The sequence below is a fragment of the Macrobrachium rosenbergii genome, chromosome 23 (genome assembly GCF_040412425.1).
Source record: "Macrobrachium rosenbergii isolate ZJJX-2024 chromosome 23, ASM4041242v1, whole genome shotgun sequence".
Lineage (NCBI taxonomy): Eukaryota > Metazoa > Arthropoda > Malacostraca > Decapoda > Palaemonidae > Macrobrachium > Macrobrachium rosenbergii.
This window is the reverse complement of record NC_089763.1, coordinates 35,360,278-35,381,846: the sequence shown is the minus strand read 5'-3', so window position 1 is coordinate 35,381,846 and position 21,569 is coordinate 35,360,278. Positions and strand designations below refer to the sequence as shown.

Below are 21,569 nucleotides of genomic sequence, written 5' to 3'. Positions count from 1 at the left end.
CTGTTTTAACAAATGATTCCATAAATACTGTCTTTTGGATCCAAAAGTTTTGTTAAATTTATATAGCCTACTCGATTGTAAATTATGTTACCAATGTCAGTGATTGCCATTGTGAAGCATAAGGTAGGGAAAAATGAAAATCAGTTTAGGAGAAATACTGGAAGATGGTGACGTTTGGTAATTACCGGAAGCTGGTGACATCTGGTAATTACCGGAAGCTGGTGACATCTGGTAATTACCGGAAGCTGGTGACATCTGGTAATTACCGGAAGCTGGTGACATCTGGTAATTACCGGAAGATGGTGACATCTGGTAATTACCGGGAGCTGGTGACATCTGGTAATTACCGGAAGCTGGTGACATCTGGTAATTACCGGAAGCTGGTGACATCTGGTAATTACTGGAAGCTGGTGACACCTGGTGATTACTGGAAGCTGGTAACATCTAATTATTGGAAGATGGTGACATCTGGTAATTATTGGAAGATAGTTACATCTGGTAATTATTGGAAGATGGTGACATCTGATAGTGACATCTGGTAATTATTGGAAGATGGTGACATCTGATAACTATTTTGTAAAAGACGCAGACAGCCAATGAAATGATTTTTTCAGTTCATCCTAGGGTATGACACCCAAGGTTATGCTTAGTTTAAAAGGAAGGTTAGGTCAGGATGGATCCCTGCTGAGCTTTAACCTGAGTGACAGGTCTTCTGTACTTTTTAGTAGGAAACCAAAACAATATAGGACATCACTTTAAACTGATTTCTGGATTACACTTATCTTGTTGTATTCATCTGTAATGGAAGGCCATCATGTCCTTGTAGATCTGGTGCTCTTTTTAACATTGGAGCCAAGTGGATTCCATCAAAATTATCATGGTATAAATAAAACACTATTGGTAATGCACTGTTGTTAAAATATATGTGAATGACAATGTGCTGCATGCAGTTAAAGCACAGCATGCAAAAATAACAAACTAAAATATTCCAGTGGTACAAGTTTTGTATAGTTCATAGTCTAGCCTCAGGTACCAGTAAGGCTATCTGTATGCAACATAAAACGTAACTTATTGCGAGCAATAATAATAACAGTACATTAACTTTCTGTCTATAACCAAGTTTAAACATGCTATTGTATTAATGTGCTACCTGTTAAAGTCTGATTAGTCACTTTGCAGTCTTTCTAAGCAGATCAATTGTAACCATCATTCCCCCATTTTTGCAAGTTTCTTCTTCTTTCTGATATCTAGCTGATTATTTTTCACATATATCTTGTCCATCTTTACCTGCCGTTACAACTTCTCATAATTCATTTTTTATAAATGTGTCAGTGTCCCCGCTGTCCTCACCTGTTTCATCCTTTCTTCCTCTACCATTTGGTGTGTCCTGTTCCTCTCCACAAGCTGCTTTATCAGACTTTTCACAGGACTCCTTCCCACGGGAATAATCCTGTTGTTCTTTCCAAACTGAAGCTCCTGCGCCACCGCTACCAGGGGTATCTTTTGTGTAAAAAGGTAAGAGGGGTTTGAAATGGTCATCCGTACCTGCAATGGCAACAGGACCTCTCTCCCATTCTGGGTAAAGTGTCACAGCCTTGGTGGTTCGGGCTCTTGTATTAGAGATTTTAGAAATGGGCTTCAGATTTGTCGTAAAAGTCGCACTGTCCAGCTTAGTGTCATCTGGATCTGTTGCCAAGGTAAACTGGTCTGTGACCCCCATCACACAACCTGTGTGCTGGCATGCTCCTACCCCTTGGTTCTTTCTTGTAAATATCTTTTCCTTCTGCTTCTAATGGTTTCATGAAAAACCCTTTAGGATACCCAGTAGCATCTCGTGAAGTTTCAGTCCTTGTGAGGCCCAGTTGGAGTTCGTTCCTGTCTTTTGTTGGAGTGAGGGGTATCATATGTTCTGGAAAAGCCCCCTGTTGCTTAGCGTCCTTAAATTTTCCAGTTAGGCCTTCTGGACACTCCCCTTCAGCACCTGATGCATGTTGGGAGATCTCACTTCTTAGCTGGTAGTAACAATCATCGGTTATTTCATCTAACAGCGATGTGCTAAACGGTTCTCCATACACCCTTCCCCCCCTCTCTGCCAATAATCCAGGTTTCCTATACTTCTGATACCACACATCAGAACCTTCCGCGCTTCCTGTGGATATATCGATTAACTTCTCGACGTACACGTTGGTGCTTCTGCTAAACCTGCTCCGAGCGTTATAATAAATCCTACCATCAAAATCGTATAACCTGGAGTCAATCCTTTGAGCTCCTTGTGCCAAACGATACATTGAATTGCCATCAACTGTGTCATCACTTTCTATCTTTCCAAGAATTACCTTCCAGTAAGGGCTTTCCATCATGTGCTTGACACACATCACCAACTCCTCTTGGTCCTGAAAAGTAGAATAATTTTCAGAAATATGTTGATGTCTTGGTAAAATAATTTTCCTCACCGTTCATTAGAAAGTAGATGTGTTTCGTCAATAGTAATGAGTAATCAGTTTTACATCACTGTTCTTTTTATATTTCAAGTACCCTATGGAATTTGAAAGCTATAGCACTTGAAAACTAAGATATCACTCAAGTTTGAAGTACAGCATAAACAAAACAAATATTTTAAGTTACGTTACCCCATATAAAGCCACTGGAGATGTTTCTACATTCCAAGTAAATGTATTTTCTTGTGCCTGGAAAAGTACCTTCAACTACTTCAATAATAAATGAAAAAGACTCAACATACTTAAGGCTCTTACTTCCCACAATTTTGATATAATTTATTAGTCGTGACCTCCATAAGCTTTGAGCACAGGAATCAGGAAAAACTTTGAATTTCATATTGAGGTTGGAAGTGAGCAATATATGAACCAATGTGGTAGTGAGAAACAAACAAAATTGAGCATTAAATCAGAAAAACCAGCTACATTTTGCCACAACTACTAGTTATGGTTTTCTTGAAAATCAGATTAAATTTCTTACTGAGAAGTAGGTAAAACCCTGTGCATTTGATTTTTTAAAATCAAGACAGCTTAAGCTGTTGCTCACAACCTAGATGTTGCAGTAAAGGTTACAAGAAAAGTAAATACAAGTAACCCAGGAAAAAATATCCGTACAATGACTGTGAACCCTGTCACTGACTGTAATACTTCTATAGTTTACAGTATTAGCACCCACCCAACACCTGCCTGGTATGTCGAGAACATTTGTTGTATATTGATACCATACTTACATTTCCTGTAAAAGAGGTGAAATCGCTGGCTTCGTCTGCCACTCTTTGATTGAATGAAAGTCCCATGGAATGCTTCAGAACAGTCATTGCAGCCATAGTTCCCTTCTGAAACTGAAAACATTGAATTTTTCATAAATATCCCATATTCTGGACATTATGGGCAGATTAATCCTTCTGTCTAAAACAGTAACAATAATAAAAATTTGACAGAGACGAAGCCAAACCTGGAATTAATATTAATCCAAAATAGTGGAATACAGATTGGAACATTTTTCTGGAAATCAACAACAATGCAGTACAGGTACTGGAAGTATGAAAAACAATACCAAGTAGTCATGTGGGAAAACTCCAACACCACAATTCACCTCTGAACACATTTTAGTTTAACGACTGAAATAGTACTTTATTAACAGCAGCTATTGTGTTTTATCACTTAAAATGCAGAGAACACACAGACTTACCCCATCTGAAATGGTAATCTCTTCCGTGTCATCCAAAAGCTTCGGTTCATACCACCCCAAGATTGCACTCTGGCACCCCTGAGCACTCTGGCGTGCGAGTAAAACCTCTCCTAGACCCTTGGCCTCCAGCAGATGACTTTGGGACTCCAGCAACATCAAAAGCATTGAAAATCCAGTAGCAAGACTCTCCTGGATGGTCAGTTCACGCTTCTCAACTTCCCTCTCTAACTTCCTGTGCTTCCCCAGGAGAGTCTGCAGATCCTTGATCAAGCTCCTGTGCTTTCCGTTCATCTCTCTTAGGTGGCTGAGCTTCTCACGATAAATCACGACGTGGCTTTCAAATAACTCTACCGTCCTCTTGATGCAGTAATTCTCCTCAAGTTTAATCTCCTTGAGTGCCTCAGATAAGGTAAGGACCTTGCATGACACTGGTGGATGGCTGACTAATCTGCAGTCTTGGCATATCCACTCCTTGCATCGTCTACACCAAAGTGTGCAGTACAGGGTATGCTTGACACATTTTCCAGCATGTTGTACCGGTTCCCCAAAGACTGTCTGCGTATGAGAATTTTTCCTTCCTGGGTATGAACTCCACGGTTCATGGTGGCTCAGATATGTCTCTTGTGTATTACCCTGGGGCATAGTCATCGGACCCACGACTCTCTCGTTAGACATTTCTTTAGATTTAATTATTTTCAGAAGGATGTGATTCACAGGTATTCTAGTGGTGCTTTTAGCATGGTGTTTAAAACCACACTTAAAGCAATGCACTGCGTCGTCTTCAAAGAAGTCTGCGACGCAGTATGTACAGAAGGAATGGCCACAATACAGAATTTTTGGCTGCCTGTTTTCGTCGCCCAGGTAGCCTCCACAGGACTCGCATAAAAACATGGGATCCATCCTAAAGCTAGGGAAAAGGAAATATTGATGAAATCACCCTTCAGTTTGAAATAATTTACATTAAAATTTCTTTCCTTAGGTGAGCAGAAATTGGACATGCTGTTTAATACTGTGACTGAAAATTACGGAAATATGAAAATGCCTCTATATGCTAGCTTACCGAGTTAAATTTACAGTATACAAAACTAACTTAGCAAGAGCCACTTTTTACTGAATCAGATTCATGCCCTGTTACTACAAACATTACTTATGTCTGACTAAATAAAATTTAATGTTATGTTCCATTAAACTAACCTAACTTTGATGAAAGTTATTCATTTCCAGACTTATTTGCTGCAACATTTTGTAAGAACATCTGCATTACATGACAGAAATGTAAAACCAGTAATTTACCTGTTAGTTTTTCACAAGCATATTTTCATTGTGTTACAACAATGCCCTGACTAGCACACTGGTAACATTTCCATTCTATGACCAGTCTGGTTGCAAAAACACCATCACATGATACAAATTAAGAAAAATGGTCCAGGTGTGTGGGTTCCCAAATTCTTTAAATAGGTTAGGCCGTGAATTGTTGAGCTATATCACCATTAAATAGGCTAGACTTATGAATTGTTGAGCTAGTACCATGCACGACATCACCGTCAAAACATCCAGGACTTAACCTACCCTAACTTGACAAGTTTGTTCTGTTGGTTTCCCAGCCCAAGAGGCAATTTAGTTACATATTTAATAATAATACTGTACACCTGTGCCAAGTGAATGTCAGTGTACTTGTAGATGATAGTTAAGTAATCCAGTGTCTAGGGCAGTGGAGCTAAGTAACTGCAACCCTATTACAGGTTGATTGGTTTTGGTTTCCCAGGGACAGGCATGTAGACTACAGAACACCTATTGGTCAGGCTGACATGGTGACATTATATATATTTTTTTTGTGTGGGGGCGGCCACCTTCGTGCTAGGTTGCTTGAGGTACACAGCCTCATTAAAATGATGGATGATGGCATCGTTATGACAGTTTAGATATATCAGGGTACCCTGTAAAATACGCCTTAGTTTATGAACCTTTTATGTATGTCAAAGCAAGCCTATCACCTATGTGAAATTTTGCATATGTATGTCTTCATGTGATTATTTCGACAGATTGTGGTATCCCTGTACTTGGCCATCACGTCATATGGGAAGATGTGCTGCCTCACTAATTAGGTTAGGTTATGGTATCCTTTCAACTGATTAAGACTGGGAAAGGGCTTTTTTGTAACTGGTACCATTGAGCCATTTTTCCCAGTACTGAGAAAGTGTAATTTGGTTTTTGGTGCAAATAAAATGGAAGTTTTCGTCTTGGTAAAGAATTCTGAACACAGGGCAGTATAAAAAAAAAAGAATAAACATTCTATTACTGAAAAGTTCCAGTTACACCATGACAGTAATAAACTCTACAGAATGGTCAACCTTTACCAACGCTGCGTGCTGACATTTCCCATTTCACTGTAATGAACTCCGTCGCTGTTGTAGTAGGCTGAATTCTTGAATGACAAGTTGGGTATGACAGATTGCATCAACGGATTCTCTCGAGCAAAAAGCTCCACTCGAGCCTTCGATACTCACTTTTGGAACACCGAACGGAAAGTCCCATTTAAATATCAAAATGTTATACATTTTTGCCTTAGCTAAGTGTTATACATTTTTGCAATTACTATTTAACAGTATCGAAAGCACGGCTTCTAAATGCAAATCAAGATTCCACAGCCATAACCTACTTGGCCTACACCTGGGATACTCTTTTTCGTTTCTAGTCAATCAAAATATAGAGTCCAGAGAAACAACTCCGCAGGATCATCGTAATCAAAGCACATCGAATACACAAAATCCACTATGAATAACTCACCCTCAAGATTATGTCAAAATCTGTACCATTAAAAACACTCGCACACCTTTGCGTGAGGCTCACACTGCTGGTTGGGTGACTGACTGACTGTTCTGTGAACAGTTCATTTGTTTTTGTTTACGTGTAGCCAAGGACCTTCAAGCCACCAAGAGACGAATATCTGAACTGTACAACAGTTTTCTTTATTATTTTGATGAAGTACAGTCTTGACCACGAAAGATACATATCGTAGACTTGATGACAAATGTATAAATGTGTAAAAATGAATAGCTGTTATATAGTAACGTTTGGAAACTAGTTAACAAGTTCTCAAAGTGATCAGTCACAACAAAGACAAATTTCTCATGCACCAATGATCTGGTGTCCCTGATTTCATTCATAAATTCAGTCACAAAAGAAGTCTTCCTCTTTGTAAATCGAAGTCAGGATTTTTCAGTGAACTGCAAAACCTTCCACCGAGTAAAATGAATTAATTTCAGCGCAGGATTATACAACACCGTCAAAATATAAGAATAATAATTGCATCATTAAATCACGAAGACACCTGACTGCCTTCCCCCCTCAGATCACAGAGTTCCGGCCAGATTGAGGCTGATTGATATTCGATAATGACCTCGATCAGTCTCCCCTAATCCTCTGGTATATAACCGTATCTCTGCGTCTCAGCCTCATCATCAAATCCTGATGCATTCAGGGTTCGATATATAATTGCATCACTTGGCTTCACCATCTCGGAGCTGACTAATGCCTTTCTATCTGTAATGGAAATGGCAAGCTAATTACGGTTCCGACGTGGTGGTCGGAAGGGCGAATGTAGCGTTCGGTCTCTCTTCGTTTTGGTACTAAAAGCCTGTTAGTGTTTCACTTTCATTTTGTTTGTTTTATGTAGAGCCCTCCACAGGGATAATTCCTTCTCTGGCGGCCCCATGTACCTTTTCAAAATAAGGGGCATCTTATATTTTATAATTGTCTTTCAGTGTTTTCTCGTCAGTATCGTAGCTCCTGCAGAATAGGAGAGTCTTTAGTTCCTTTATAAAACTGCATTCTTCTTGTATGTTCTTCACTCCAGGTGGTATTTGGTGCGCAGTGTACAAATGCTCTCTCGTCTGACGTACAATTTGTTCTAGGTTCAAATATCCTATATGCTTCACTTGCATGTCTGATTACAATATTCATTTCGGGTCTAAAGAAGCTTAAGCAGTTTCTCTAGGTATGTTTGCATGGTAGAATGCAAAATGCTTAGAAGTAAGGGCATTTTTATTTTAACTGAATTGAACATAGAGTTTAGGCCAAAGGCCAAGCACTGGGACCTATTGGGTCATTCATTGCTGAAAGGGAAACTGACAGTAAGAACTTTTGAAAGGTGTAGCAGGAGGAAAACCTCGTTGTTGCACTTTGAAATAATTGTTGGGAGAGAGTGGATAGCAAGATGGAAGAAAGATACTATGAATGGAGGTACAGTAAAAGGAACGAAAGGGGTTGCAGCTAGGGGCCGAAGGGACGCTGCAAAGAACCTTTAGCAATGCCAACAGTGTACCCTGTGAGGTGCACTGACAGCACTACCCCTGTGGGGCTGAATTACTACTGGATCATAAATTTCATAACATAGTGAAAAACCATTCAGAGTCAATATACAGGAGATTTGCCTACGTAAGCTAGACAACGGTTTTTAGTGCGCTAGGAACTACTTTGTACTGCAAGGATTTTGCAATATCTTATTATATCTCCTTTACATTTCAAGTGAATTCTCGTAGATCCATTTCGAAACCAAACAAAAATCATCTGCAAAAGCTTTTTATTTTTGGATTTTTGCTCTACGTTTCTATACTTCCATCGTCCTTTTCTGCAATAAACTTTCTCAGTCCAGCTAAGCACTTTTTTTTTCTCGCTCATACGCAGTGGAAAAACATCTTTGAGCCAGCAAATCCGCTAAACAGCGAGAAATCCGCTCAACAGCTACAGAGTCGTGAAAGCTAGCAACGAATAACTTCCTCTGAACTGCTGTTGACTTCAGCCTTCAGACCCCGTAGGAGGTTAAAGCCGTCTGCGCACCTCATGCGGTGCACTGCAGGCAGTACGTAAGGTTCTTTGCAGCGTGCCTTCGGTCCCTAGCTGCAACCCCTTTCGTTCCTTTGACTCTACCTCCTTTCAGATTCTCTTTCTTCCATCTTACTTTCCATCCTCTCCCAACAATTGTTTCATAGTGCAACTGCTTTGAGGTTTTCCTCCTGTTACACCTTTCAGACCTTTTACTTCCAATTTCCATCTCAGCGCTGAATGACTTCATAGGTCCCAGTGCTTGGCCTTTGGCCTAAATTCCTGTATTCAATTCAGTTCAATCAATTCAGCCTTCAGACAGAAAATGTAGACTACATGTCTGTCTGAATTCTGATCGGTTGTCTCATAGCCGTTACCATGGCATCCAGTGTTTACACCCAGTACAGAAGTAACCAAGGGAGACGGAGAATACTTGAAAGAGAAGCTGTTTGACAAGCAGCAAAGATCACTTCGTAAAGTCCCTCTTTAATCATGAAGGAAATCTTCTTAGAAATAATGATTTGGGTTTAGCTGCTGGAAAATAAACCGAGGTAAAGCAATACGGATATCTTAAGATATTTATTTGACTATTGTCTTGGTGTGGCTAAACAACAAAATTTCGTCTGCCATCAATTAATGTATCTTTGGAAAATGGTAAAAAATGGCATTTTTACCATAAACAGTCTATTGTCAATGTTTTTTTTCCTCTATGGGAATGAATTTAATATACTTCCGAAAAACATTAATATAATAGACAATTTTTTTTACATAACTTCATCTCATACCATTTAAAATCTTACCACAGTGACGGACAGCCTTTGGATAATTCGCAGTGCCGGCATAAGGCCGGGTTAATATCAATAAAAGATAATTTATAAGAAAAAGCATAAAAACATGGGAAAAAAATGAATGAAAATATTGAAGATAAAAGCTACCTGACATATGTCTGTAAAACAAAAAAAAAAAAAATTAATTATCAAAGCAGTAATTTTTCTGAAATAATTAGCCTTTTCCCACAATAATTAAATCACAATTATATTAATGAGGGGCCACCCATATGCCATTAGAAGGATAATGGTCATTTTCATACAATCTGCGTCAGATGAGGACTTCATTACCTAATTGCCATTTAATTGCTCTGATTAAATATGTCTAATTCGAATTCAGTATTCCAGTGGAAAAGTTTATTTGTTTTTGGTAAGAGAAAAAGAATCTGGAATATTATTTTGGTCTCTCTCTCTCTCTCTCTCTCTCTCTCTCTCTCTCTCTCTCTCTCTCTCTCTCTCTCTCTCTGTGTTTGTGTTTATTTGTTTTTAGTAAGAGAAAAAAAATCTGGGATGTTGTATTGGTTTCTCAACTATCTCTCTCTCTCTCTCTCTCTCTCTTTAACCTTGCCGTCTTTTCCTCGACCGCCTCGGAATTCGAACACTGGTATTCCTCAATTGTGATACGAGAGAGAGAGAGAGAGAGAGAGAGAGAGAGAGAGAGAGAGAGCTTTCCTTTTACGACAAAAACAACATCGCTGCAATTTGTCAATCAGAAAAAACTTCTGGAGAAAAAGAAACTGCATTGTCTGCTAATAGGCTCCTGTTTAATTGGTGCTAATTGCTTTGCGTTGCTTTGTCCTTTGGGGCAAAGGTATTTGTTTCCCCCCGTGCCCTGCTGAATTTCCTTTTTTGGGGAACCGAGTGTTATTTGTAAAGTGAATATCTCCATTCGTTGTGAATCTATTACTGGAGAGTTTTTGAAATGGTCGAAATAGTTTTACAGGTTGAATAGTACCCAGTGTCTAAAGTCTACGGTTTGTACAGACATTCTCTCTCTCTCTCTCTCTCTCTCTCTCTCTCTCTCTCTCTCTCTCTCTCTCTCTCAAACGCGCGCACAGTTTTACACTTTGAATTAGAAAGTAATATATAGCTTATGCCGTGTGCATAGTCTTGCAGGCTCTCTCTCTCTCTCTCTCTCTCTCTCTCTCTCTCTCTCTCTCTCTCTCTCTCTCAGTTTTACACTTACAGAAAGCAATGTAAAGCATGCAATGTCTTCAAAGAGCATTCTCTCTCTCTCTCTCTCTCTCTCTCTCTCTCTCTCTCTCTCTCTCTCTCTCTCAGACATACACAACAGTTTTACACTTTGAATTAGAAAGCAATGTATAGCTTATGTCTTGCATAGTCTTGTTGCTCTCTCTCTCTCTCTCTCTCTCTCTCTCTGACATACACACGCATGCACACACATTTATCAATCTATATATATATATATATATATATATATATATATATATATATATATATATATATATATATATATATATATATATATTTTATATGCATATACACAATCATTATGAAAATTCCCTTTGATCTAAGGAACGCAAAACAATAAGCTTAGACGGTCGAGATGAAATACCGAACGGGGGCTGCCGTTCCGAAATGAGAATTTACGACAAAAGGAATGCAATAAAGGGTAATAAGTGCGGTTATGAATTTCCATCATTCGCCTGAATATGAGCAGAAATTACTCGGGATTTTTCGTTATTAAAAACTACGCTCCGTAAGAGAATGAAATACGAAACGGATGCAGTGTAATCAGATACGCCCGTGCGCTATGCACAAACAGAGAGAGAGAGAGAGAGAGAGAGAGAGAGAGAGAGAGAGAGAGAGAGAGAGAGAGAGCGAGAGCTTCTTTCGGTGGAGGGTAATGGAACCTGAAAATGTCAACAATAATGAAGAAAGAATAAATATTGATATTGGCTCAGTTATGCACACGCCAGTCAATGTCGCATTTAGAGGGAAGAGAAAAGAATGCGCGGGGAGAGAGAGAGAGAGAGAGAGAGAGAGAGAGAGAGAGAGAGAGAGAGAGAGAGAGAGAGAGAGAGAGAGAGAGAGAGAGGATGCATGCACCTTGAAGCTTAGTCCACCAAACAAGCCTAACAGTGATTTAGAGACCATTTTTTCCTAATGCTTCTCTTGATTGTACATTTATTCAGTGTCAAGTTACGTGGCGAATTTTTTAATGACAAAAATAAATAAATAAATAAAAGATCTACTTCCATGAGGTTAACCTCTGAAGGCAAATTGCTGTAATCATCAGTACATAAATCAAAGTGGAAGATTTGCTCACTGATGGGTCCCATATGGCTTGTAATTCGTTGTCTGAACTGAATTGAATTGAATATAGAATTTAGGCCAAAGGCCAAGAACTGGGACGTATGAGGTCATTCAGCGGTGAAACGGAAATTGACGGTAAAAGGTTTGAAAGGTGTAACTGGGGAAAAACCTCAAAGCAGTTGCACTATGAATCAATTGTTAGGAGAGGGTGGAACGGAAGATGTTAGAAAAAGAATATGAAAAGAGGTACAGTAAAAGGAATCGAAAGGGTTGCAGCTAGGGGCCGAAGGCATTTCAGATGCAGTAGGGATGCTCATCTGTTTTGTGTTCATTTATCTTTGTTATTTTCTCCGCTTTACTTTTTCTCGTATGGGAAAGGCACTCGGCAGAAGCTTGTTTTCCAAGGCAATTACCTCTAAGGTTAAGACAATTTTGAATGATTAAGATAAGTAAGAAACCTGTTTATTATGTTTCGGGAGGCCGTACCATCTAAAATGGATCATTTTTATAAACTATCAGTAGTAGTAATAAAAAACAATTCTTTGGTAACAATTTGTAATAAAAGCTGATCTTACTTTTTTTTGTATAAAAGTCTAATTAAAACACCATTTAAAATCATAAACATAACTGTCTCATCTTAAAACTATTCAGAATGTGAAGGGTTTCCACGCCTCCTCGTCTTCATAACATCAGTTGTAACTACCCATGACGTTATAAAAATCCTAAAAAGTATATAATTGGATTAAAATTTACATCCAACTGCCCTGTATGAAGGCCGTTCGTCTTTAAAATCGCCATATACATCTAAAACTCTACAGATTCCTTTACGACAAGTGATATGTATCCATTTTTGTTTCCTTGGGTAAGCGTATCAGTTTTCTGTTCATGACTTTGCCGTCCAACACTTCTACAGACGTTCAATCCAGATTACTTGCTCACACTCAGAAGGATCTTCTCTGACGTCATCGCTTTTAGTCCGGTTTAAAACTACGAATTGCTCGTATTTCATTTCCTTGTTTTTGCAGTCCGCTGGACATGGTTCTACGAGCTCATTCTGTTTAGAAATAATTGGAGTTTTGTAACCTTCACCTTCAGATGCACCAATTTCAGTTCCTTACCAACCTGCGACATTTGATCCTTTGCTCCCTTTATGTGAAATTGCAGACATTTCTCGTGTAGTTGCTTAAGTCTCAGAGGAACGTTACCCTTTATACCTTTTCAATATCACTCCTTCAGATGCCTCACGTTCCATTGCTAGGAAACCACCTGATCTAGAATTTATACCTGCCCCATTGTCCAGATTGTACTGTTCCCTAAATTCCTTATCAGGACCGCTCTCGTTTCTCGCCCCTAGAGCTTTCGGTAGAGCTTTCAAAGGCCCCGATAGCATAGTAAAACAGGTGATCATGACTGGATCTTCTTGAACTTGTGCCCTCACTGAGAGTCTCCTGCAGATCTGGGTACATACGTGCAGAGTTAATCACTGCTGGCTCTAATTTCATGGGTAGGTTAGTGTTCGGCTCAACAGGCTTACAACTCAAGATAGTTTTCCATAATTTTTCCCTTTCAATTACTTGATTGTTTTTCCGGATGACTGATTGTTGCTCTTTTCTGTTTTCCCTTCTCCAAGGGCTTCTGGGTACTTCATGAAGGCCGTAAGTCTGAGGAGACGTGGGTACTTCATGAAGGCCAGTAGTCTGAGGAGACGTGGGTACTTCATGAAGGCCAGTAGTCTGAGGAGACGTGGGTACTTCATGAAGGCCAGTAGTCTGAGGAGACGTGGGTACTTCATGAAGGCCAGTAGTCTGAGGAGACGTGGGTACTTCGTGCAAACCAACGTCCTGAGGGCTTCTGGGTATTTCGAGAAAACAGTCAGGGTTTCCAACGCCATCTTTTGAGAAGTCTGGTCGTTTCGGTACCCGCCATGGGTATAAAGGAAAGGTCTCCTCCGGTTTGACATCATTAGGCAGTTTTGGCTTCTTCCTTCTTTGCTCATCCACTCTTACACTCTTGATTAAGCTTGCAGGACATTCTTCCAGTGATTCTTGCTTGGACACTGTAGGTGCCCCTTTAGTTAGTTGAAAGACCTTCCTATCGTCACGGTACTGGTGACATGACAGAGAATATTTAGAACTGTTTCCTCCTCCTCCTCTCCTCCTCCTCCTCCTCCTCCTCCTCCTCCTCCTCCTTCTTCTTCTTCTTCTTTACTTCTCCGGTAGACAGATCGATCAGTTTCTCAACACGAACCGAACTCTCTTCGGAGATTGTAGAATGTCCCGATTTTTGCTGGGCGTGTCCATTTGTCAGGGAGGACAGAGGATTACCTTCAAATAGCCACTCAATATCAACTTCCTCTAAGACATTCTCCCACGCAGGATCTTCCATTATGCGATTCAGTGTCTCTGTTACATCAGGCTCTTCCTGGAGGAGAAAAGAACAGTTAACGTCAACACTAATGTTGAAAGTTACAGATGATTCACAGAAAACTGTAATTTTTTGAGATAATGTTCAGCTCTTACTCCCAAGTTAACGCTCCATTTACCAGACATTAAATGGAAGCTAGCACAGTAATCTTACTTCACATCAGATAATCTAGGGGTTTTATATGGTTAATTGCGACTTTGTGGACAAAAAATCGAAAATTAGGATGGTAACAGTCAGTGAACGTCGTGTGAAACCAAAGACGGCAAAATGATCATGGCAAATAATAGGTTGTACGATAGACATTCCGTTAAGAGTAGTTTAATTTCAGCGTTGGTTTACAGGCTGCTAAGGCCGCCTACAACACCGCAAGGCTAATGAACTTCATTTTTACAACTGACAGCTTTCTGTTGTAACTACCTTATCCCTTACCTCTGCTGACACAGCAGCCAGTTCCCTCACGGCCGATCTAATCGTCGTGCTGTTGGACGAAGCCATGAAACACTTCACAAGAGATATGGCAGCATTGGTGGATTTCTGCAACTGTCAAAACGCTTATTATTCCCGGAGACAATTTTGTTACTGTGCTTTTGTTCAAAATCTGAGAGATGTACTTCATTATTTCATAAAATAGTTCATTCAAGACTTTCTGTACAAGAATAATATATGAATTTGTGATTTCCACTGCAAGAGGGGTTTAAACATTTTCTAAAAATCAGTTAACAAATGTCCTTTTAAAACATTCAGATATTTGATAATAATTGCTGCAGTCGGCACAAGAAATTATGACTTGAAGGACTGAAAAAAATGTCTAACAGGAAACTGAAACAGAAAGAATCCAAGATTAATGATACACTAGTCAAATTTATTTTGATAATTCCGTAATTAATGATAAACTAGTCAAATTTATTTTGATAATTCTGTAATTTATCAGTAATCACTGTGACAGGGTGTCCAGCTTAACCTAACTGGGGACTACATGAAAAATATGAAAGATTAGCTATTAGATATCTTCTCAAAATGAACTTTGTCAGTCCTATTTCTAAGGAAATGTCTTTCATAATATTGCCCTAAAATGGAAGATGGCAGTATCTGCAAAAATACAAAACTGAGAAAAAGGGTAGATACTGCAGTTTTCCCTTGCCTCACTACTGATTTTGCAGATGCTGCAAATGGGACCCCCTAAATAAAGCGCTGAAGAATCATCCTGAAACCTCAGTAACCTGTCTGTGTATTAGTTTCACGAGCCCAATAGGTGGCATATCTCAATTTCGAAAATTTTGCAGATGCTGCAGTTTTCCATTTTAGGGCAGAATAGAGTCTAGATTTCAACGGTTACATTTTACAGGCCATTAAAAACAACTTACCTTTTTAGAAATGACTATCTCTCTAGTGTCGTCTACAAGCCCAGAGTCGTGCCAATCCAAGATCTTGCTCTGGTATATCTGGGACAAGCGACGTGATGCCAAAAGCTCTTGCAAAGTCTGGGCTGCCAGCAACAGACCCTGCGATTCCAGCAGCGTCAGCAGAGTTGAAAGTCCTTCAGTAAGACTCCTGTCAATGAGACTAATCTGTTTCTCGATTTCTGCAGCCGCCTCTTGGTGCTTTGTCGCGAGGCACTGTAGCTCCTTGACCATGATTCTGTGCTTCTCTCTCATTCCTCTGAGGTCGGACTGCTTCTCACGGTGCTTGAAGGCATTGCTGTCAAACAACTCGACAGCTCTCCTGATGGAGCAATCTTCCTCCAGCTTGATATAGTTAACTGCTTCGTTAAATGCAAGGACCTCACAGTGTATTAGTGAATGACTGAGCAAGGAACAGTCCAGGCAAATCCACTCTTTGCAACTTTTGCACCAGAGAGTGCAATATGCTCCGTGTCTGTAGCACTTTCCGGCATTCTGGAGTGGTTTTTCCCCTGTGGACAGAATGGTGACATTATCTTTACAAGTAAATTGGGTAGCCTCAGACCACGGTCTAGACTTAGGAGCAGAGCCAGAATCGGTCACTCGCTTCTCTGAACCAAGAGACAAAACCTTACCGTTTTTGAAATTCCTGCCAGCGGACGACCTCTCGGCCCGTATGATTCTGACAAAGGCGTGGTTTACAGGTATTTCGAGTGAGGCTTTTGAATAGTGTTGACGACTGCACGTAGGACAGACACATCTCCCTCCTTTGGAGAAGCTGAGAACGCAGAGAGAGCAAAACGTATGGCCACAGCTGAGTACTCGAGGCTGCTTATCAGTCGTTCCCATGTGACCTTGACATAATTCGCACAGAAAAAGGGCATCCATCCTAAAACTAGAGAGAAAAAGTCAGCATTCACTGAAGGAATAATTAGTACGTGATGAGAGAATTAGTTAAGCTAGTAATCACGAGAAATAAAGAACAGTTAAAAGTATGAGGAACTATAATATAGTTAAGATGAATTTATGCCAACTAGAAAATAGGGCTATTGAACAGGTTCATTTGAAAGGGACTTGGAATTAGCCCTTTCCATTGGAATTAGATCTCAACAAAAAACAGAGAGAGAGAGAGAGAGAGAGAGAGAGAGAGAGAGAGAGAGAATGTACAACTTTTAGAGGAATAGATAGCTTGAGTGCGCGTGTAGGGGTTTGGGGTGGGGAGGGAAGGCTAATGAGTGTTATTCGATATCCAACCCCACACACCAACACACACACACACACACACACACACACACACACACCTATCATTACCGTCCAGTAATTAATGGTTAAACTTTGTCTTCCCGTTTACTTGCCTAGGAAAATCAATTACCATTTACGCTTCGGAAAGAGGGGAGGTTCATTTTCGTAAACCTTTCAAAGTACTCGTCCCAAAAACGCCCGTTTCTCCGAGCTACCAAATACTTTATATCCATGCATTCAACTTGGAAAGTCAGCCGGTATAACAAAATATACTTCATATCAAATACTCTCTATCTATCTTTAACAGGAAGGTCAACTTGTATAACAAAATATACTTCCTATCAAATAGTTTAAAGAAGATTAACCTGTATAGCAAAATATACTTCATATCAAATACGTTATATCTCAATCTTTAACAGGAAGGTCAGCTTGTGTAACAAAATAATAAATTCAACCCATGAAAAATCGGTCGTTTTTTTCCGTCGGCCGCCAGCGTCGCCTAGAACGACTATAGCACCGAACAGCGTAAACAATTTGGCCCTCGTAATGACCCGGTCGCTTGTCTACGGTCATTTGTCAAACGGCAGCGCTGCGATTTAATTGGCCTTCGGTGCAGCGCAGGTGATATTTGCAATTAACATTTCTCACTGTTAGGGAAGGAATGGCGATATGGGCGTAATTAACTGTCATTTTGGACGGCCGATGGAATAACTCTCATCCGTTATATTGGAAAATGAAGACTCTCTCTCTCTCTCTCTCTCTCTCTCTCTCTCTCTCTCTCTCTCTCTCTCTCTCTCTCTGTCGATATTCGGTAATAATGACATAAAAAAATTTATCTTTAGGATGACACGATGAAAGAGTAATTCTGGTTATGTGAGTGATTCTTTGGGAAGTTGTTTTTATTTATTGATTTTTATTATCGTTATCACACAAATGTTCGAGCTTTCACGCAAAGAATAGAACATAAAATCAAATAAAAAAAAATGAATTTTTTGTATTTATTTGGATTCGTTCCTTAGATTCATCACAAAAGATCATGCTTAATGCCCGATCTTTTGTGCATTTTCACTGCAAATATACACACACAAATATATACTATATATATATATATATATATATATATATATATATATATATATATATATATATATATATATATATATATATATATATATATACATATAAATAATAATGTATATATACAATATCCAAATAAGAATGTCAAAGAACATTAATGTTTTGACACTCGTAGACGTTCTTGAAACCTTTCTCGAGAACAGACAAAAAAAGAATCGCACAGAATAAATATAAATAAGAAAACATGCAAAACAAGAATTGCACAGAATAAACATAAATATCCATTTACCTTTAAAAAATAACTGGAATAAAACAGCAATCACTGTCATAAGTGTTCACACCGACAGACAGATCGTTACTGGCAGAAAAGCCTATTGCGGAGACTATGACACGTACGAACTATAAGTTTGACGGCTGGATTAAACCGCTAATTGCGTAAACTGGGTTTGGGATTAGCAGTTGCTGAGTTAGCTAATGTCAGCTGCTTTTTTTTAACAATCGGACTGACGCTAAAAGGAGTGGTTATATTTTATACAATATTGGGAGCAAGAGAAGCTTTCATTGCTAAGTGCTGCATCGTTTGCATAATATTTCATTTAATAAAATACCCTCGTTTAATAACTAGGTAACTGCCGCAGCTAATTGGAAGCTGTAATTTCATAATTATAGCTCATCATGATTTGTTAAAGTTACCGCATGTCGCTATGATATTGACGATTCAGCTGAATTATCCAGAATGATATTGACGATTCAGCTGAATTATCCAGAATGATATTGACGATTCAGCTGAATTATCCAAAATGATATTGACGATTCAGCTGAATGATCCAATCTGTGTCTCGTGTTAGTGTTGACATTAACAGGGAAGAAGAGACGTTTATGATTGCAGATTATGAATAAGCGACTGTAATTTGTAGCTTACACCAAACAAGTAAAAAATGCGCCGAAGTTTCTTCAACGCAATCAAGGCCACCGAAAATAGATCTTATCTTTCGGTGGTCTCGGTGTAATGCTGTATGAGCCGCGTCCCACGAAACTTTAACCACGGGCTGGTAGTGGCCTTTCCTATATCGTTGCCAGAAGCACGGTTATGGCTAAATCTAGCCTTAAATAAAATAAAAATTACTGAGGCTAGAGGGCTGCAACTTGGTATGTTTGATGGTTGGAGGGTGGATGATCAACATACCAGTTTGCAGCCTTCTAGCCTCAGTAGTTTTTAAGATCTGAGGGCAGACAGGAAAAAAAGTGCGGACGGACAGACAAAACCGGCACAATAGTTTTCTTTTACAGAAAACTAAAAAACGTGAGTTTTTCGTAAGTTAGTAAAAAATAATTCTCTTAGTCTTTAAACCTCAAAAGCAACTTGAAGCATTTTTTTGCTTCAACAAGAAACCAGAGAAGTTTATGACTGCAGATAATGAAACAACCAATGTAATTTGAAACAAAAAAAAACACGCAATTTTTGCGTAAGTTAGTAAATATAACAATTGGTTTTCAAATGATACTTACGTCGTAAGGAACAAATCAGTTTTGGCACCAACAGGGAACAGGGGAAGTTTACGATGTCAGATTACGAATAAGCTACAGTAATTTGTAACCTTCAAAAATCCCCATACGAAGTTCATGATTTCAGACCCAGGGGGTCGTTTGGGGTTTCTCAGGGGGTCACAAAGGGTTCGGGAGAATATTATTTATTGTCATATATTTGGATTAGCCAGTTGGGCTTTTACTAGTCTGGTGAGTGCAACTTGTTACCTTCCATGGTCTTCCTATCATTTTGTTTTATCTTACCTTTTCGCAAGATTCGCCATTTTGAAATTTAAATTTATTTTAGGGGTTACGGTATTATCCTGAAGAGTCTGGGGCGGGGGAGAGGGGGCGGTGAGCGCGGGGATCATAGGATGAAAAGGTTAAGAACCACTGCTTCAGAGTATGAATAAGATATAGAGTTCAAAAAAACCATAAGTTTTGCGTTCGTCAGCAAATATAAAATTAGTTTTCTTGGGATTTTTACGTCGAAAACAACATACATCAGTTTTGACACCAACTAGAAACAAGTGAAGTGCATGATGTCAGATTATGAATAAGCTACAGTAATTTACACTGATCTAAAATGGAAAACTGCAGTATCTGTAGAATATTCGAAATTGAAACATGCCACCAATTGGGCTCGTGAAACACTAATACACAAGTTACTGCAGTTTCAGAATGATTCTTCAATGCTTTATTTAGGGGGTCCCATTTGCAGCATCTGCAAAATCAGTAGTAAGGCAAGGGAAAACTGCCATTTTTCTCACCAATCCCATGCTGCCCTAAAATGGAAAACTGCAGTATCTGCAAAATTTTCGAAATTGAGATATGCAAAATCAGTAGTGAGGCAAGGGAAAAGTACAGTATCTACCATTTTTCTCTGTTCTGTATCTCTGCAGATACTGCAGTCTACCATTTTAGGGCAGTATAGCGTTCAAAAAATGACCTATAAGTTTTGCGTTAGTCACCAAATACAAAAATTAGTTTTCACGGGATTCACATGCAAAATCAGTCTTCCATTTTAGGGCGGTATAGCTTTCAAAAAACAACCATAAATTTTGCGTTAGTCAGCAAATACAAAATTAGTTTGCACAAGATTTACATGCAAAATCAGCTAAGGCAAGACAAAACTGCAGTATCTACCATTTTTTCTCAGTTCTTGTATTTCTGCAGATACTGCAGTCTCCCATTTTAGGGCAGTGTAGCATTCAAAATACCCCATAAATTATGCCTTAGTCACCAAATACAAAAATTAGTTTTCACAGGATTTACACGTAACAAGCAACTCAAATCAGAAGTCCTCCTCCCTGACCCGGCAAATAGGCTTATTTCTGACTCCGAAAATCAGGAAGTTGATCAATTAGTGTGGGCAGCACTTTCGCGCAATCAACGCTGCATTAAAACATTGTTTGTTTAATAACTCGACCTCGTAAACAACTTTCGCCTGGAAGTTGGCCAATGCAATTAAACTCTCAAACACCCGGAGGCGGAATTATTCGGTGGAATATGATTTGATGTGGTTACGTACAGCTTAAATCATTTAAATAATTTTTAATGTTTTATTTAGGTTTTTGGATGGCGTCACAGTATCGCTTAGGTTAGCAAGGGAAAACAATGATATATACACATATAATATATATATATATATATATATATATATATATATATATATATATATATATATATATATATATATATATATATATATGTTTCACCCTTGTTAGGCTTCAGTGAGACTTTTGGAAATGAAAGAAATTCAAGAATCTGGAATCTAAACCATCTTATCCATCTTATTGAAGCCTAAAAAGATTAGTATGAACATATATGCATATATATATATATATATATATATATATATATATATATATATATATATATATATATATATATATATATATATATATATATATATATACAGTATATATATATACACACATATATATATATATATATATATATATATATATATATATATAGAATTATATATACTTGTATACCCTTCTGCATGTCTTTATGTATGCATGTATGTACGCATCTACATAAACAATTACGTGACGGTGAATATCATGGTACTCTCTCTCTCTCTCTCTCTCTCTCTCTCTCTCTCCAAGTGGCTCCTTCCAGGACACCACCCTTCCAACTTTGCATGCAAATGAATTCATTTGACCAAAACTTCAATTCTCTCCCTCGATCCTAAACTCAAACCGTCACTTAGAACATCGTTAAGAACAAAGGAGACGAAAGTATTACATATGTACCGCTGGAGAATGTCTCTCTCTCT

At 38.8% G+C, this 21,569-nt stretch overlaps 2 protein-coding genes across 4 annotated transcripts; both read right to left on the bottom strand.

The window, feature by feature from the left end:
• Positions 1-897: 897 nt before the first annotated feature.
• Positions 898-6,832, bottom strand: LOC136851481 (uncharacterized). 2 transcript variants are annotated; one of them, XM_067125587.1, is made up of 4 exons: positions 6,475-6,832; positions 3,688-4,594; positions 3,227-3,337; positions 898-2,393 (listed from the first exon to the last, which is right to left on the bottom strand). In XM_067125587.1, the coding sequence occupies exons 2-4, from the start codon at positions 4,585-4,587 to the stop codon at positions 1,677-1,679; spliced, it is 1,728 nt and encodes a 575-aa protein (XP_066981688.1). In that variant the 5' UTR covers positions 4,588-4,594; positions 6,475-6,832; the 3' UTR covers positions 898-1,676. The 2 variants fall into 2 exon arrangements, with proteins under 2 accessions (XP_066981688.1, XP_066981687.1); XM_067125586.1 differs by having other exon boundaries at positions 6,521-6,600.
• A 5,233-nt stretch (positions 6,833-12,065) lies between these two features.
• Positions 12,066-18,186, bottom strand: LOC136851480 (E3 ubiquitin-protein ligase TRIM21-like). Of its 2 annotated transcripts, none has more exons than XM_067125583.1 (5): positions 18,048-18,186; positions 16,075-16,334; positions 15,404-15,951; positions 14,469-14,579; positions 12,066-14,036 (listed from the first exon to the last, which is right to left on the bottom strand). In XM_067125583.1, exons 2-5 carry the CDS (start codon positions 16,325-16,327, stop codon positions 13,743-13,745), a joined length of 1,206 nt encoding a protein of 401 aa, XP_066981684.1. In that variant the 5' UTR covers positions 16,328-16,334; positions 18,048-18,186; the 3' UTR covers positions 12,066-13,742. The 2 variants fall into 2 exon arrangements, with proteins under 2 accessions (XP_066981684.1, XP_066981685.1); XM_067125584.1 differs by having other exon boundaries at positions 14,469-14,573.
• Between the last annotated feature and the right edge of the window lie 3,383 nt (positions 18,187-21,569).

Excerpts from the sequence above, each read along its gene's own strand:
- LOC136851480 (XM_067125583.1), bottom strand. The coding sequence starts at position 16,327 with ATGGATGCCCTTTTTCTGTGCGAATTATGTCAAGGTCACATGGGAACG. Across the intron at positions 15,952-16,074 it reads TGGCAGGAATTTCAAAAACG|GGGAAAAACCACTCCAGAAT; the intron begins GTAAGGTTTTGT and ends TTCTGTCCACAG. Across the intron at positions 14,037-14,468 it reads TGGCTGCTGTGTCAGCAGAG|GAAGAGCCTGATGTAACAGA; the intron begins GTAAGGGATAAG and ends TTTCTCCTCCAG.
- LOC136851481 (XM_067125587.1), bottom strand. The coding sequence starts at position 4,587 with ATGGATCCCATGTTTTTATGCGAGTCCTGTGGAGGCTACCTGGGCGAC. Across the intron at positions 3,338-3,687 it reads AGATTACCATTTCAGATGGG|TTTCAGAAGGGAACTATGGC; the intron begins GTAAGTCTGTGT and ends CAATGTTTTCAG. Across the intron at positions 2,394-3,226 it reads TCACCTCTTTTACAGGAAAT|GACCAAGAGGAGTTGGTGAT; the intron begins GTAAGTATGGTA and ends TCTACTTTTCAG.